Source organism: Erinaceus europaeus, chromosome 9 (assembly GCF_950295315.1).
Source record: "Erinaceus europaeus chromosome 9, mEriEur2.1, whole genome shotgun sequence".
Lineage (NCBI taxonomy): Eukaryota > Metazoa > Chordata > Mammalia > Eulipotyphla > Erinaceidae > Erinaceus > Erinaceus europaeus.
Genome location: NC_080170.1, coordinates 5,744,117 through 5,760,790, shown reverse-complemented (window position 1 = coordinate 5,760,790; position 16,674 = coordinate 5,744,117). Strand labels below are relative to the sequence as shown.

Genomic DNA, 16,674 nt, shown 5'->3' with positions numbered 1-16,674 from the left:
AGTGTCCTTTCGAGAGCCCCGCTCCCTTCTCCCGAGTGTGCAGTGTAGCCTCTGTGGACTGTCACCCTCTGCGACTTATGTCCTCTGGCCGACAGGGTGACTATGTGACCCAGGTCACGGAGAGCAACTGTCTCCTAGGGATTTGAAAAATTGCGACTAGACACCTAGATCATCTTATCTTGTTTCTTGTCTTTGCTAAACGTCCCCCTCTTTAATTTCTCCTTCCAATGTTGTGCCCACTCAAGTATATCCTATTTATTTATTTATTTATTTATTTATAAGAGAGAGAGAGAGAGCGAGAGCTCTCGCTGGAAGTAGAACTAAGGAGCTCATGCATGGAAGCCTAGAGCTGTACATCTCCTGGGCTTCTCAATAACCAGCGTTTCACCTCGGGTTTGTTCTTTCCCGTACCTTACACAAGAACCTCAGCCGGCTCTAGGGACCACATGCATGGGAGACTCACACTGAGAGGCAGAAAGCAGGCAGAGGGGAATGTTTCCAGTAAGTTCCATACAGGAAGAGCCAGGTACTTGGCGTTTGAGAAGCCTCTGGTGAAGCGCTGAGCAAAGCCCAAACGTTGGCCCGGGAAGCTTTTGTGGCACTCTGAGACTCACTATTCAGCAGGAGCACTTGGGCATGAAAAGGCCTGCCTGCTCGAGGACTTAGCTAGACTTTCCTGGACAGCCTCATTCTTCCACAGCTGACACACCCCACAGACACCCCAGAATGAGTGTGTGCATGGAGGTGGGTGCAGAGGAAGTGGATGGAGCCTGGCCTTAGTCCCCTCACTGACTCACCAAGTGACATTTCCCTAAACCTAAGACTGCGATCCATAGACTCTGCAATCTCGTGCCCACATTCAAGAGAAAGTCGGGCGGTAGCACAGCGGGTTAAGTGCACATGGCGCGAAGTGTACAGACCGGCTTAGGGATCCCGGTTCGAGCCCCCGGCTCCCCACCTGCAGAGGGGTCGCTTCACAGGCGGTGAAGCAGGTCTGCAGGTGTCTGTCTTTCTCTCCCCCTCTCTGTCTCCCCCTCCTCTCTCCATTTCTCTCTGTCCTATCAACAGCAACAACAGCAGTAACAACAATAAGAACAACAAACAACAAGGGCAGCAAAAGGGAAAAAATAGCCTCCGGGAACAGTGGATTCGTGGTGCAGGCACCTAGCCAGCCCTAGTGAAAACCCTGGAGACAAAAAAAAATAAAAGGTCTTAAAAATTAAAAAAAGAGAGAGAGAGAGAGAGAGAGAGAGTCGGGCAGTGGCGCAGCAGTTAAGTGTTCCTGGCGCAAAGCACAAGGACCGGTGTCAGGATCCTGGTTCGAGCCCCTGGCTCCCCACCTGCAGGGGAGTCGCTTCCCAGGCGGTGAAGCAGGTCTGCAGGTGTCTGTCTTTCTCTCCCTCTCTCTGTCTTCCCCTCCTCTCTCCATTTCTCTCTGTCCTATCCAACAAGAACGGCATCAACAACAACAATAAAAACAACAAGGGCAACAAAAGCGAAAAGAAATAAATATAATAAAGAAAAAAATTTAAAAAGAGAGAGAGAGAAAGAATAGAAGTCATGCCACTTACATGAAGGTAGCTGAAGATGGTTAAGTGGAGATGAGAAACGGCCGGATTGGGAGCTGCGTCCCTTCTTGCAGGACTCCTCAGGACCTTGCGACTGCCAAGCAGTACCATGACATTCTAACCTCACGCCTGCACGCAAGGCCCTCTGGCCCACTACACTGCGACCGTCATGCGATGGAGGGGACAGGGGCAACGAGGGACGTGACTTCTACGGCTGTTGCAGACCCAACTCTCCCAGCTCAGTGCAGCTGGTGGCCAGGTAGCACTTTCATTTCCCACTGCCCCTTCCTTGGAGGTGCCGGGTTCCCTGCTGAATCCAAGACAGGACATGCTGAGTACCTATGGCATCAATGAAGACACCAGTGAGATTAAACAGCTCTACACACACACACACACACACACACACACACACACACACACACACACACGCAGAGCACAGCCCAGACCCAGGTCCAAGGACATTTTTTTTCTTGCCTACAGGGTAATCTCTGGGGCTCCATGCCTGCACTACGAATCCACTGCCCCTAGAGGCCATTCTCTCCATCTTGTTGTTATTGTCATTACTGCCGTTGTTGTTGGATAGGAGAGAGAAAAATTGAAAGAGGAAGGGAAGACAAAGGAGGAGAGAAAGACAGACACCTGCAGACCTGCTTCACCACCTGTGGAGAGACTCTTCTTCAGATAGGGAGCCGGGGGGTTGAACCAGGATACTTAAGCCGGTCCTTGTGCTTTGTGCCATGTGTGCCTAACCCACTGTGCTACCCCACTGCGCTACCACCCAGCCCCTACTGAAGGCCTTCGGAAGCAATCCTCAGTGCACAGTCCCTGCTCTCGTCTGCTTCAGACAGCCCAAGATGTTTGTGTGTCCTGGGGTCTGTGCCCAGAGACCCGCTTGCCGGCCTTGCCTTTGGTACTAAATTGACTCAAGATTTGGAGCAAAAATTTCAGAAGAGCGTCAGGATGGCTAGAGTGCTTCAATGCTGAAGTCACCCCAAGGCCCAGAGCAAGACCCTCTCTGAGCAGCAGAGGGCAGTGGCGACAGCATCCTTACAGGAAACTGCTCCCAAGACCAGCTGCCACCGCAGCTGATGTGCTTGTGAATGGTGCCAGGCCAAGGGCTCGCACGTGTGCACACGTGTGCACACGTATGTGCAGCTGGAGCCTGGAGCTATGGCTGGAAAGCTGCAGATAGGGTCCAGGAGTTGACAGTCCCCTCTCGGAACACAAGGCAGAAGGCTTTGGGGAGTAGCTCTGCGGGCAGACACGGGGTTGTCATGGCAGGCTGGGCGGTGTGAGAGCAGGCGCGCACGGTGTCTGTGATGGAGCGTGACCATGTGAGCCTGAGTGTGTGTGTGTGTGTGTGTGTGTGTGTGTGTGTGTGCAAGGCACCTTCACATTTTTCCACTGTGAGCAGCCCTCGAGGAAGTCTGGGCTGTACTTCCTCTAGTCCCTGCCCTCTCCCTCCGCACAAACAAACAGTCATTACTGAGTATTTATGGAGCCCCTAACACACAGGCAACGCCCTCCCCAGTGGCATCTGGAAAGGCTCAGGGCTGCTCAGTGGAGAGCGGGCACTGGGAGAAGGCGGGTGCCTGGGCACCGGTGGGACCTGGCTGGGCTGAGACTGTCTCGCAGAAGCATTCTCTCTCCTTCTCTCTTTTGCTTGGGACAGAGCAGGAGGAGGACCCCAGGGGCTGTCGCCCTGTGGACTTGAAACCTGGGCTCACAGGTGGTGGGACTGGTCTGGCTCTGCCAGAAAACAGCCCCGGAGGGCTGGGGTCACGGGGCTGCTGGCATCACCCACTGTGCTCTCACTGCTTCAGCAGCATGCCAGGCACCTGGGCAAAGCGGGGCAAGCTCCTGGTGGTGCCCTGCCCCCCCCCCCCAGCTACTTTCTTCTTTTATTTTTAAGACGCAGCGCCAGGAATGAGTGTCTCTCTGTCCAGCTTTTTGCTCTTTCTTTTGAGAGAGAAGGGAGACAGGGAGAGACAAAGGGGAGGAGAGACAGCACCAGGCGGGAGGTGCTGGGGCTTGAACCCAGGGCCTCACACACTGCGGGACACAGGCTACCCTGGCTGAGAAATCTCTTGCCACCCAATGCCACCATGTTCCATGACAGTCTGAAGTGTGAGTGTGAGTGTGAGTGTGAGTGTGTGTGTGTGTGTGTGTGTGTGTGTGTGTGCCCGCGGCCCACTTAGGGAGGACTTGCGTATCTCTGTCAAGTCTAGGCAGGGTGGGAGGAGGTGAGGCCCAGGCTGCCAGGCGTCCAGAGCTGGGGCCACTAAGCCACAAGTTTGAGGGTCCTGGAGACCCTGCACCTGGGCCACAGCTCTGCCCGGCTCTGTGGTTCACCTACGAAACGGGTCCTCCAACGCCCTTTGCAGAACCGCGCTGGGACCCAGGCGGGACGGGGAGCACAGGCACCGCCAAGACCCGAGTGCAAGGGAAGGCCCCCGGAGAGTCCCCGCCCCGGCCCGGCCCGGCCCGGCCCCCGGCCCCCAGCCCCCAGCCTCCTCCCTCCTGGCTCCTGGGCGCTCCTGCAAAGTTCCTAACTTAGTCGACATGACGCGCTGCGCAGCCAATGGGAGGCGGAGCTGGCGTTTTGGGGGGGCGGGAGGTGGGTCCCGCGGCTCGGGTGTCTGTCCGGCTCAGTGAATGGAGAGAGCGAGCCCCGGCCAGCTCGCCCGCCCCGCGTCCCGGCCGCCGCCGCGCAACCAAGCCCAGCCCCGCGCCCCGCGCCCCGCGCCCCGCGGCCCCCGCCACCCGCCCCAGCCCCCGCGCCGGGCCGCAGCCCACGGGGCCCGGGGACGCCCCGGCGATGCGCAGCCGGGCAGCGTCCGCCCCGCGCATGGAGCTGCCGCCGCCCCCGCCGCCGCCTGGCGCGCCCCGCTCCGCCCGCGCCCTGAGCGCCTGAGCGCCCGGCCCGCCCCCCGCCGCCCTCCGCGCCCGCCAGCCCGCCAGTCCGCCCGGCGCCCGCCCGCCGCCCGCGCCCGCCCGGCCCGCCGCCTCCCCGGCCGGGCCCGCACCATGGCCCCCGCGCGCCCCGGGGTCGGCGCCGCCCTGCGCGCCCGCCTGGCGCTGGCCCTGGCCCTGGCGAGCGTCCTGAGCGGGCCCCCGGCCGCCGCCTGCCCAGCCAAGTGTACCTGCTCCGCCGCCAGCGTGGACTGCCACGGGCTGGGCCTCCGGGCGGTGCCCCGGGGCGTCCCCCGCAACGCCGAGCGCCTGTGAGTACCCGGCCACCCGGCCGCCCCTGGGGTCAGCGGGGTCCCCTCCGCTGCCTCCCCCGCCCGCCCGTGCACTCGTCGGGGTCTGCGGGGTCCCCTCCGTTGCCTCTCGCCGCCCATGCGCTCTCCCTGCGCCCCGGGGTCCGCGGGGTCTCCTCCGCTGCCTCCCCCTGCCTGTGCACTCGTCGGGGTCTGCGGGGTCCCCTCCGCTGCCTCCCCCTGCCCGTGCACTCGTCGGGGTCTGCGGGGTCCCCTCCGCTGCCTCCCCCTGCCCGTGCGCTCTCCCTGCGCCCTGGGGATCATGCGGGGCAGGGTGGAGAGAGGCTCCCCGCAGGCCGGCGGACAGCTCCCTGGGGCGGGGCGTGGAGGGGCCTGGGGGGATTGCGGGGGGGGGGGGCGCCAGGCCGGACTGCAGGGCTGCATCGCAGAGCCTCAGCCTCCCCCCCCCCACCTCCCCCCCGCTGCCGGGCCGCTAAGTTGAGAGCGTGTCCGAGGTCTAACTTCGGAGAAGCCACCAGGCTGCAGGTCTGCCCCGCGCGGTGGCAAGTCGCAGCTGGGGCGGGCGGGTTTTTATGACCCGCTTTAAATGCCTCCAGAGAGAGCAAGGGAAGGAGGGAGAGGGAGAGAGCAAGAGAGAGAGAGAGAGAGCAAAAGCAAGCATGGAAACGCTGACAGCCTCCTGGAGCCCAAGCGCTATAATCTTACAAACCGCACTCAGCCAGGGCCCGACCCGGGGCTTGCCAGGCGCAGGAGAGGCGTGGGCAGAGCTGGGCCCACTCACTGACACTCGTTTTAACCCCAGTTGTGCAACCAAATATTTACTTTTCATATGTCAGCGTTTTGGGAAGCATTTATCATTTTGATCCTCGCTCTACCAGATTCGGGACTTGGATTCTGACTGGGCTCTGGGTAACCTGAAGAGAGGAGGTTAGGTGGGGTGGGGGAGGAGGCGGCCATGGCGAAGGGGTTGGAGCAGAGCCTGGGAACTGAGAGCACAGACCTGGTGAGGGCCTGCGCCCTGTGGGGGCTTCTTGGGGTCCTGCCTCACCACCTCTGCGAGCCCTGTGTCCTGGAGGGAGCTAGGTGCACCTTCCTGGAGAGAGAGAAGAAAGACAGAGATGTTGAGATTAAGCTGCATCAGAGCCTGTTGTTTCTGTGAATCACCTGCCAGCCCACTTCCTTCTTATTTTTTGAGGTTCATCTATTCATAAAGGAAGAGGAAGGGGAGAGAGTGTGCAGCTAGAGTATGCTCTAGTGGATGGTGGAACTGGCGATGGAACCCAGAGGCCCACCCGTCTCTGCTCCAGTAGGCTGAGTTACATGCCTGTCACCCCTTCTGACTCATTCTGTGTCTCCCGGACTGAACAACAAGGCCTCCCCCCTCCCCACACACCCCAAGAGCTTTGCTTTGACTCAAAACATGTTTACCCAAGTGCGATGATCACACTGTGGGGCTGGAGCAGCTTCTGGCAGGCCCTTCACACGCACACGTAGAAAAATGAATGTCGGAATTGCGAGGGAGTTGGCCAGTGTCACGCTAGGTGGCGGCCATAACAGGGTCAGAATCAGGGTCCCGGCTACTTAAAGGAGGCGCTGTTTCTACCCCTACCATCGAGACGGTTCTTTTGGTGATGTCTCTAGATGCCTGTGACTTGCAGACTGAATTCCCTCACTCCTCACACTGGGAAGCCACGTGAGTTTGTGAAGTAGTAGTCCAGGCTCAGCTCCTGTGGAGCGAACAATGTCTTTCCTGCCCCAGTGAACCCAGCTGTCAGCCCCCCATCACCGTGCAGTCAAGGCGCCCTGTCACTGGCTGAGGCCACCCAGCTGGCTGAGTGTTGGGACCCACATGTACCTGGCTTCTGAACTCACAGCCCCTGCCACTCTGCAGGGCTTCTTGGGAACACGGGCCAGTCTGAGCCGAGGCTCACAGCTAGACTGCCGAACTCAGCTCTCAGGAAAGGCCTTCATAGCCTCAGGTACCCCCTGCAAGAGTTCAGCTTGCTGTGACCTCGGCTCCCCTGCCTGGGGTCTGGAGGCTGCCTCCCCAAAGCCCCGCTGTGTGTTTGGAGGAGAGGAGGCGGCATGCTGTGGGGAGTCTTCTAAAACTGTGGGCACAGCACGCAGTCCGCATGCCACCAGCTCCCTCCCCCGGGAGTCCCAGTCAGCTGGGTCTGCCCATCTGTTCTCTAATGGGAGAAAGGGGATGGGGACCAGGTCCTCCGTGGGCCCCCCACTGCGGTCACAGTCATTTGCAGCGAATCACAGGCCAAGTAGCGTGTGCTGGAGTATCAGTGCCCTTCTGGTCACGTCTGGTGCTGCGTGGGCTGGGGTGCAGGGGAGGGGGGGTGGGCCTGGGGCCTCTAGGACTGGCTGCCCAGTTCAGCCTCCCTCCATTTGGAGAGAGGGGGCAGCTGTGAGGAGTGGGGACATCTGCAGGGGTGGGGACCCAGCCCACCAGCAGTCCTTGACACCCCACACCCTTTCTGTCAACTCAGGCAGCATTCCAGTTCTGGGAACTCTGGGGGACTGTTTGGCATTTCTAAGCTCCACTGAGGATTTTTTGGGGGAGGAATGTCTCATTCCTTCCTTCCTTCCCTCCTTCATTCATTCAGGGACTGGAGTTCCTGCTGCACTTCAGCTCAGCGTGTAGAGGGAGACTCAGCATCAAAGGTCCACTTTCCAACATGTGTGTGAAGGCGGGAGGTGGTCACCCCCACCCCAGCTCAGCCCAGTCTCCCCCTACCCCTCTCCCATGGGGGCTGCGCTGTTCTTGGGGGAGAAATGTTGTCACTCAGCCTGTCATGTGCTCTAGGCCTGCCTGGTGCCTGGTGCTCCCATTATGATGCCGTGCTTTATAACAGAGAAGAAACATGTCCCTTCCCGAGATCCTGCCTTACAGAAGGGCTTTTATGGAGGGGTGTGTGTGTGTGTGTGGGGGGGGGGTTTTCTAAAGCAGAGGTCTCATCTGTGGAGGGTGTCATACCACCTTCCTGGAGACAGCAGGGTGAGTGTTTGGGGTTTGCTTCTGGCCCGGAAGGGGGCCCTGCCGAACTCCCATATCAGAGCCTGAGTGTGTGGCCTCATCACAGCCTCAGCACAGAGCACAGGAGTGCCTCTGCCCCGTCTGTCCTTTGTAAACTACTGTCAGTTCCTCCCGCTCTGTGAGGTGGTGACACTCACGAGAAAGCTAAATAAACCCTGGGAGAATGCAGCGTGATTTATGACCCCTGTGGCAGGGAGGGGAAGTGGACTGTGGGGCCTGAGGGAAACACTGAGCAGCCCAGTCAACAGATGCTGGGTCCCCCCCCCCCCCAGAGCACAAAAGGGGCCACAGATGGAGCTCCTCTGGAGAAGGAAAGGGAGAGGGAGGGGGAGAGGGAGAGGGAAGGCCTCTCCTGGACAGGGGGCTGCTCCTTGTCCCGGATGCCCCCTCCTCAACTCACCAGAGACTGCCAGGCAGTGGCCGGAGCAGCCCAGGGGGGCAGGGTGGACATCTTTGGCTTTCGACTTGGCGTCGGTCGGAACATGCTGTATTTAAATAAACATGTCCTGTTTGCAAAGGAAAACGGGCGAAAGGCTGAAATGTGAGAATGTGGTAACTTAATTTTCTCCGGCGTTTCCAGATGCCAGCAAGCTTCGCCGGTGGTTGGTCCAATAAAAACCGACACCGTGTCATGGGCTCTCCCCACTTGACCACAGAGGTCCTGGGGTCAAGTGGGAGACTTTCCAAGAGGCTGGCTCAGAGGACAGGACTGTGGCAACTCAGGGGCCTCCCTGGCCCGGAGGCAACGTCACCTTCGGGGAATAAACTGTCACCCTGGGGAGACCACAAGGACGGGTGTGAGCGCCAGATACACAGCCTGTAGGGTGCTGAGCAACTCTCCCTGGATTGCTTGACCTCTCTGGGCCTGGTTTACCTGAGAGTCCAATCCTCGCGAAGCCCACGTTGTGTCTGGTGAGGGCTATGGTTCCGAGGTGAGTTGTCAGGGGCCTCCCCGCCCAAGCCTAGAACAGTGCCTGCTACTTAGACGTTCAGTGTTGATGAATGAAAGCCCCCCCCCCCCCACCAACACCTGTCTTTCTGTGGCTCATAGGAGTGAAAAGATGTCGGTCTCCTTAGGATGAGTATCATGAGTTCGTTCTTCCTTTCTACAAGAGAGGGCAAGAAAAGAGAAAGAGGCACAGGCCTGAGCAATGGTATAGGGCAGTGCCGGGGTTTGAACCTGCAGCCTCAGTTCAGAGGGGTGTCAGCCATGCCAGCTGGTGCTCTGACGGGCTGAGCTCACTCCCTGGCCCCAGGCTAGTGTGCTTCACACAGCATCACGGAAAGGACCCAGAACTTCTCTCATGTGCGACACTGCATGCCCAACCTTGTCATCTTTTAATAAGTAGCAAAGCGGGGAGCCGGGTGGTAGCGCAGCGGGTTAAACGCACGTGGCGCAAAGCACAAGGACCCGGCAGAAGGATCCCGGTTCGAACCCCTGGCTCCCCACTTGTAGGGGAGTCGCTTCACAGGCGGTGAAGCAGGTCTGCAGGTGTCTGTCTTTCTCTCCCCCTCTCTGTCTTCCCCTCCTCTCTCCGTTTCTCTCTGTCCTGTCCAACAATGACGACAGCAATAACAACAACAATAATAACTACAACAATAATAAAAAACCAACAAGGGTAACAAAAGGGAAAATAAATAAATTTAAAAAATTATTTAATACAAAAGTAGGAAAGAAGTCCAGAAAAGAACAGCAGCCGGGGGTGGGGTGGGGGGTGGGGGGGAGACCACAGCAGGATGCCACCACCCGTGACACTTCCCTGGTGCCATTCTTCAACCCCAGGGTGCTAGCAAGTGAGCCATCTTCTCCCAGGCCTTCTCCAAGCCACCACCCTGGGAGTCTGGCTCAGGGCTCCCTTCCTAGTCAGTCACCTGTTACCTGCGGTCTGGCTGGCTCTGAAACCATCCACCGTGACTTCTGACTCCTAGCCAGCCGGGGATCCGTTCTGGGGGCAGCTTGCCAGGCATGGCTTAGCAACCCACAGAGCTCCTACTATGTGCACACCTGGTGAAAAGAGACTCCTGAGCCTTCAGAACCTGGGCTTTCTCTTCTGGGTCAGCCCGCTGTGCTCTGCCGTCTGTGCCTGCTACCTCTTCCGCATTCACTCGTACCTGGGCCTCCCCCCTTTTAAAAGCATTTTTATTGGGAGTCGGGCGGTAGCGCAGTGGGTTAAGCTTATGTAGCGCAAAGCGTGAGGATCCCGGTTTGAGCCCCCGGCTCCCCACCTGCAGGGGGGAGTCGCTTCACAGGCGGTGAAGCAGGTCTGCAGGTGTCTGTCTTTCTCTTCCCCTCTCTGTCTTCCCCTCCTCTCTCCATTTCTCTCTGTCCTATCCAACGATGACAACGACAATAATAACTACAACAATGAAAAAACAAGGGCAACAAAAGGGAATAAATAAATTTTAAAAAATCATTTTTATTAATGATTTAATATTGATTCACAAAATTATAAGGTGGCTGAGTACGCTGCATCATTCCACACCTCCATTCCCTCCATTGGAAACTACCGTGGTTCTCCCAAGGTCACAGATATGGGGTGACTATTATTTCTGTAAGTATTTATCTAGATTTATATAGATTTTCCCGGTTTTTTCCCCTATGGTTCTGCCTTCTCTTCCTTTCTAAGTCACATCTACTACTTCTGAGTGTCCTCCTTCCTCACTTCCCCCCCCCCCCCACTCCTCTGTCGGGATCCTGATAGAACTCGAGTTCAGAGCCCTCTGGTCATCTTCCTCTAACATTTACCCCTCTGGGAGTATGGGTCAAAATTCTTTATGGGGTGCAGGAGCTGGGAGTTCTGGCTTCTGTAACTGCTTCTCTGCTGGACATGGGTGTTGGCAGGTGGATCCACACCCCCAGCCTGTTTCTGTCTTTCCCTAATGGGGCAGGGCTCTGGGGAGGGGAGGTTCCAGGACACATGGGTGAGGTCGTCTGCCCAGGAAAGTCAGGATGGAATCATAGTAGCATCTGAAAACGGGTGGCTGAAATGTAGTAATATATAAGGCAGGACAAAATGTTTAATGCACAGGAACCATAATGTAGGGTAGAAAAGATGTGAACAGGGAGTTTAGGATGGATAGAAGCCAGGAAGTCTATTTTAGCTATGTTCCTAGGGCCCATGACCTTAGTCACTTTTGCCGGAGTTTGGTAGCTATACCACAGGTGGACTAAATGTATTGTCTAGGAAGGTGGTGTGGGAGTTGAGAATAGGACTAGAAAGCTGGATAAAGGCAGAGAGCAGCTCCCAAATTTGAAGAAAATATGTAAGTACAATTGAGTATTTTCCACGTCTATCTGGCCCTATCTGTTCATACTTAGCACAGGAGCCTGTGTGACGTCCATGTCCCTGTCAGCCGATGTTTGCAGTCCATGGTCACGGCTGGGGGCATTCAAGGCTGTATGCTTCCCCTCGTATTTCTACACTCGTTCCGTTTCACTCCAGTCCTGTGTGTGGTGGGTCTGCGGGTGGGCGGGTGGGGACTCTGGGCAGAAAGGTCTGGAGTCGGTGTGGGTGCTGGCTGTGGAGAGACCTGGACACCCTGGTTTGGGTTCTGGTCTTGGAGGTCTTTGATGCATCCTTGCCAGGCCACTCTCCTGGGTTTTCACACCAGCCCTCAGGAGAGCTGCACACACGCAGGGAGGCCGTGTGTGGGGTTGAGGCCATTATCCCTGTAGTTTGTGCTCCCAGAAAGTGCCTGGGGTCTGCCGCCCCAGGTTGCCCAGTGCTGCCAGGCACACAGAGAGCACTCCGTGTGGTGCCGCGTGCCAGTGGCCATGATGCGATTGTGATTTTCTGCCTTCACCTCAGGCCCTTCCCTGCTGCCAGGCCAGCTGTGCCCACTCTGAGCTGGCCTGAAGAGGTATGTCCTCTGTGCACATGCTGCTCCTGCCACTCAGACCGGCGCCCTCCCTGCCCAGGGGAGCCCAGCCTAGTCTTGTTCCCATGAAAGGGAGATGAGAGCTTCAGTGCTCTGGCTTCCCAGAGGCCTGCTGCTTTGGGGCACATGTACAGAAAGAATGCCCTTCATTTATTTTTTTTAATCATTGTGGTTATTATTATTGTTGTTATTGATGTCATTGTTGGGTAGGGCAGAGAGAAATGGAGAGAGGAGGGGAAGACAGAGAGGGGGACAGAAAGACAGACAGATGCAGACCTGCTTCACTGCCTGTGAAGTGACCACCCTGCAGGTGGGGAGCCGGGGGCTCGAACCCGGATCCCATTTATTTTATTTTTTTAGGTGGAGTAGGTGATTGGATTTTCATCAGGAATTTGGGGCCCTGACTTTTTTTTTCCCCCTTTGGCATTCATTCCTCCTTTCTCTCCGTAAATACCTCCTTCCACTGACTTGCCATATCGCCTTGTTACAGCTCCAGCTTGATACAGCTGTGTTTGCTCCTGCCCCTTCTCTCCTGTATGGGAGGTGGCCTTAAGCCTTTTGGGAGCCACAGAGAAGGGGCAGAGGGAGCAGGCAGGTGGTGGTGCACCCAGTTAAGATTGTATCAAGAGCAGGGACCTGCTCAAGCATCTGGGTTCGAGCCCCTGGCTCCCCACCTGCAGGGGGGATGCTTCACAGGTGGTGAAGCAGGTCTGCAGGTGTCTGTCTTTCTCTGCCCTTCTCTGTCTTCCCCGCCCCTTTCCATTTCTCTCTGCCCTATCCAACAACAATGAGGAAAACAATAATAATAACAACAACGAAAAACAAGGGCAACAAATGAGGAAAAAATGGCCAGCAGGAGCAGTAGATTCATAGTTCAGGCACTGAGCCCCTGCGATAACCCTGGAGACAAAAAAAAAAAATGGTGCAAAAAAAAAAGTAAAAAGAGAGAGGGAGAAGGACACACACACACAAGGCTGGGGAGGCTTTCCAGGTCTGGCCACTGCAGAGAGCACTGTCCTGGTGGAGCCTCCTGTGGTTTTCAGAGCCCAAGTCCTGATGGAGGACTCGCTCTGCTGCAAGGTTCTGAAGCCCTGCACTGTGCTGTGCTCTCTCCCTACCTAGCTGGTCTGCTCAGTCTCACCACCAGCAGTTTGTCTGTGTCTGAGTCTGAGTCTGAGTCTGTGTCTGAGTCTTTGTCTGTGTCTGTGAGTCTGTGTCTGTGTCTGTGAGTCTGTGTCTGTGTCTGTGAGTCTGTGTCTGTGTCTGTGTCTGTGTCTGAGTCTGCATCTGTGTGTCTGAGTCTGAGTCTGCGTCTGCGTCTGCGTCTGTGTCTGTTTGAATCTGTGTCTGAGTCTGTGTGTCTGTGAGTCTGTGTCTGTGTGTCTGAGTCTGTGTCTGAGTCGGTCTGAGTCTGTCTGTGAGTCTGGGTCTGTGTCTGTGTCTTTGTCTGAGTCTGAGTCTGAGTCTGTGTCTGAGTCTGAGTCTGTGTCTGAGACTGTGTCTGAGTCTGTCTGAGTCTCTCTCTGAGTCTGAGTCTGAGTCTGAGTCTGAGTCTGTGTCTGAGTCTCTCTCTGAGTCTGTCTGTGAGTCTGAGTCTGAGTCTGAGTCTGAGTCTGAGTCTGTGTCTGAGTCTGAGTCTGAGTCTGAGTCTGTGTCTGAGTCTGAGTCTGAGTCTGAGTCTGTGTCTGAGTCTGTGTCTGAGTCTGTGTCTGAGTCTGTCTGTGAGTCTGTGTCTGAGTCTGAGTCTGTGTCTGAGTCTGAGTCTGTGTCTGTGTCTGTGTCTTAGTCTGCATCTTTGGCAGCCTCTCCCTGGGAAGGAGTCTCCCACTCTAGGTGTGATATGACACTCACCACACTAAGGGCAGCAGGTCTCGAGGTGGGGTGGGTGGTGGGAGGGAGACTGATCTCTGTAAGTTAAGGTGTGAGGGCCTCGGGTCCTGCTTTTTACATCTTCCTCAGTGGGAGCTATCAGTGTGCTCCTGTGTGCACTAAGAGAGCCTCCGTCCGCATTCCCAGGGCACCAGGAGGATCGGAACCCCACGTCCGCTCGCGTCTTCATGCTTCCACCGCTGCCGCTCCCAGCACGGTCCCCGTCCTCACCCTGCTCACCGAGGGCTGCCCTCCAGAGCACGGCGGTTTGCCAGGGTGCAGGGGATGCGCCTGTCCAGGCTCCAGCCTTGTGCCGGATGCTTTTCCACCAGTGTGACTGGGCACCATGGCCGAGGTCTCCTGTGCTTGATGGCTCGCAGCGGGACAGGAACACAGACCTGCCCAGAGAAGTTAGTTCCCGCTCTTCAAAACAGCACTGGGGGCGGGTGGTAGTGCACCCTATTGAGCACACATGTCATCATGTGTGAGGACCCAGGTTCAAGTCTCTGATCCCCACCTGCGGTGAAGAAGCTTCATAAGCACCTGAAACAGTGCTGCAGGTCTCTCTCTCTCTCCCTTTCTCTCTCTCCCTCTCTCTCTCTCTCCCTTCTCCCTCTCTCTTTCCCCCTTTCCTGTCAATTTCTCTCTGTATCTATTGAAAATAAGTAAGTAAATTAATTATAAAAAAACAGTGTCGGGACCAGGTGGTGGTGCACCTGGCCAAGTGCACACGATTTAGTCCTCAAGGACACAGGTTCAACCCCCTGCTTCCCACCTGCAGGGGGAAGGCTTCATGAGCAGTGAAGTGGTATTGCAGGTGTCTCTCTGTCTTCCCCTTCCCCTCTCTGTTTCTCTCTGTTTCTATCAAATAAAAAAGTTAATTGATTTAAAAATAAAAAGATATCTTTATAAAACAGTTCTAGTGAAGGGGTCAGGTGGTAGCTCAGCGGGTTCAGCACACGTGGCACAAAGCTCAAGGACCAGCGGAAGGATCCCGGTTCTAGCCCCTGGCTCCCCACCTGCAGGGGAGTCGCTTCACAGGCGGTGAAGCAGGTCTGCAGGTGTCTGTCTTTCTCTCCTCCTCTCTGTCTTCCCCTCCTCTCTCTAGTTCTCTCTGTCCTATCCAACAACAACAACATCAGTAACAACAACAAGAACAATAACTACAACAACAAGAAAACAACAAGAGCATCAAAAGGGGGGAAATAACTTAAAAAAATAAACAGTGTTATCGACAAGTCCCTCCATCTTGTCCGTTAAACTCAGATTCCACTGGCCAGCAGTTGGAAGTTATAGGCCAAGTGACTGGGTTGCAGAGACCTTACAACTGCTGGGGGCCCCACCCCGGTTCTGTGTCTCCTGCAGCCTTCATCTCTGCTTCAGCTACTCAGGCCCACATCTGTTTTGAGCCGGACCTTCTCTCCATTCCTGGGAGACTGGGACCTCCCTCTCTCCGTCTGTCTTGCCACTTGTCAGTGTATTTTATCAAGGTATCTCCCCTCCACAGCCAGACCCCTGCAGGGATGGCCTGGCTCCTTTCCACGGCGGGTCCCCCCAACCCCCTCCCTGCTGTGGGCATCCCCCCTCCACCCTCCTTCCCGGCACTGTGCAGTTGACCCTTTGGAGTCTAAGTACAGCATGTCAGGTTTGGTTTATCCTAGGGAGATTTTGGCAAATCTTTGCACATCTTCCTTTTTTTCAGGGACATTTTCCATTACCTCCTTCCACGTGCTAGCTGCTGCTCCCCACCTAACCCCAGTGGCTGCAAGTCTGCCCAGGACTCGCTATGGACTTAATCCCCAGAGTCCTCTCTGCCTGGCCCCATGTCTTTCTGTGATCTAGCGTCTTTCTGTTCACTCTGGCTGGTAGGATCGAAATGTCTCAGCCTCGTAGACCTGCGGAATCTTCTTTCTATGGGGGCTCTGCTGTCCTTGATTCTCTGAATTCACTCCCTGTCAACGGTCAGTTCCTCTGTTTGTAGAATTTCTTTTATTTTTTAGGATTTTATTTATTTATTTCACTTAATTAATTAATTAATTTACCTTTATTTATTTATAAAAAGGAAACTGACAAAACCATAGAATAAGAGGGGTACAACTTCACACAATTCCCACCACCAGAACTCTGTATCCCATCCCCTCCCCTGATAGTTTTCCTATTCTTTATCCCTCTGGGAATATGGGCCCAAGATCATTGTGGGATGCAGAAGGCTTCTGTAATTGCTTCCCCACTTAACATGGGAGTTGACAGGTTGATCCATATTCCCAGCCTGCCTCTCTCTTTCCCTAGTGGGCCTGGGTTCTGGGGAATCAGAGCTCCAGGACACACTGGTGGGGTCGTCTGCCCAGGGAAGTCTGGTTGGCATCATGGTAGCATCTAGAACCTGGTGGCTGAAAAGAGAGTTAACATATAAAACCAAACAAGTTGTTGACTAATCATGAACCTAAAGGCTGGAATAGTGCAGATGAAGGGTTGGGGGGTGGTTGTCTCCATTCTGTAGATAGCTAGTAGGCATATTTTAGTTATATTCCAAAGGGCCTGTGGCTATACTAGTGTTTTTTTTTTCCCTGAGCCTGAAATCTGATATTCAGGTGGATCCGAGTTATTGTCTGGGGAGATGATGTCATGGCTGGAAAAAGGACCAGAAAGCTGGATCAGGGAAGAGAGTAGCTCCCAAATATGGGAGAGGTGTATAAATATTGCACAGCGGGTTAAATGCACGTAGCACAAAGCACAAGGACCAGCGAAAGGATCCCGTTTCAAGCCCCCGGCTCCCCACCTGCAGGGGAGTTACTTCACAGGTGGTGAAGCAGGTCTGCATGTGTTTATCTTTCTCTCCCCCTCTCTGTCTCCCCTCCTCTCTCAATTTCTCTCTGTCCTATCTAACAACAGCAGCATCAACAACAATAATATTAACCATAACAATGATAAAAAACTAGTGCAACAAAAGGGGGAAAATGGTCTCCAGGAACAGTGGATTCATGGTGTAGGCACCGAGCCCCAGCAATAACCCTGGAGGAAATATATATATATATATAGTTGACTATAAGCCCCATTGATTTGATGTGATCGGGGGCCCATATTCAGC

The 16,674-nt window shown here is 55.6% G+C and overlaps 1 protein-coding gene across 2 annotated transcripts in view; it reads left to right on the top strand.

Annotated features, from left to right (window-relative positions):
• Positions 1-4,090: 4,090 nt before the first annotated feature.
• The window catches only part of LOC132540322 (basic proline-rich protein-like), a 52,930-nt gene continuing 40,346 nt past the window's right edge, over positions 4,091-16,674 (top strand). The window contains exon 1 of one of the 2 annotated variants that reach the window (XM_060197125.1): positions 4,091-4,792. In XM_060197125.1, the coding sequence (XP_060053108.1) occupies positions 4,224-4,792 (569 nt within the window). In that variant the 5' untranslated portion in view covers positions 4,091-4,223. The remainder of the gene's footprint in view (positions 4,793-16,674) is intronic. The other variant, XM_060197126.1, reaches the window with a different exon arrangement.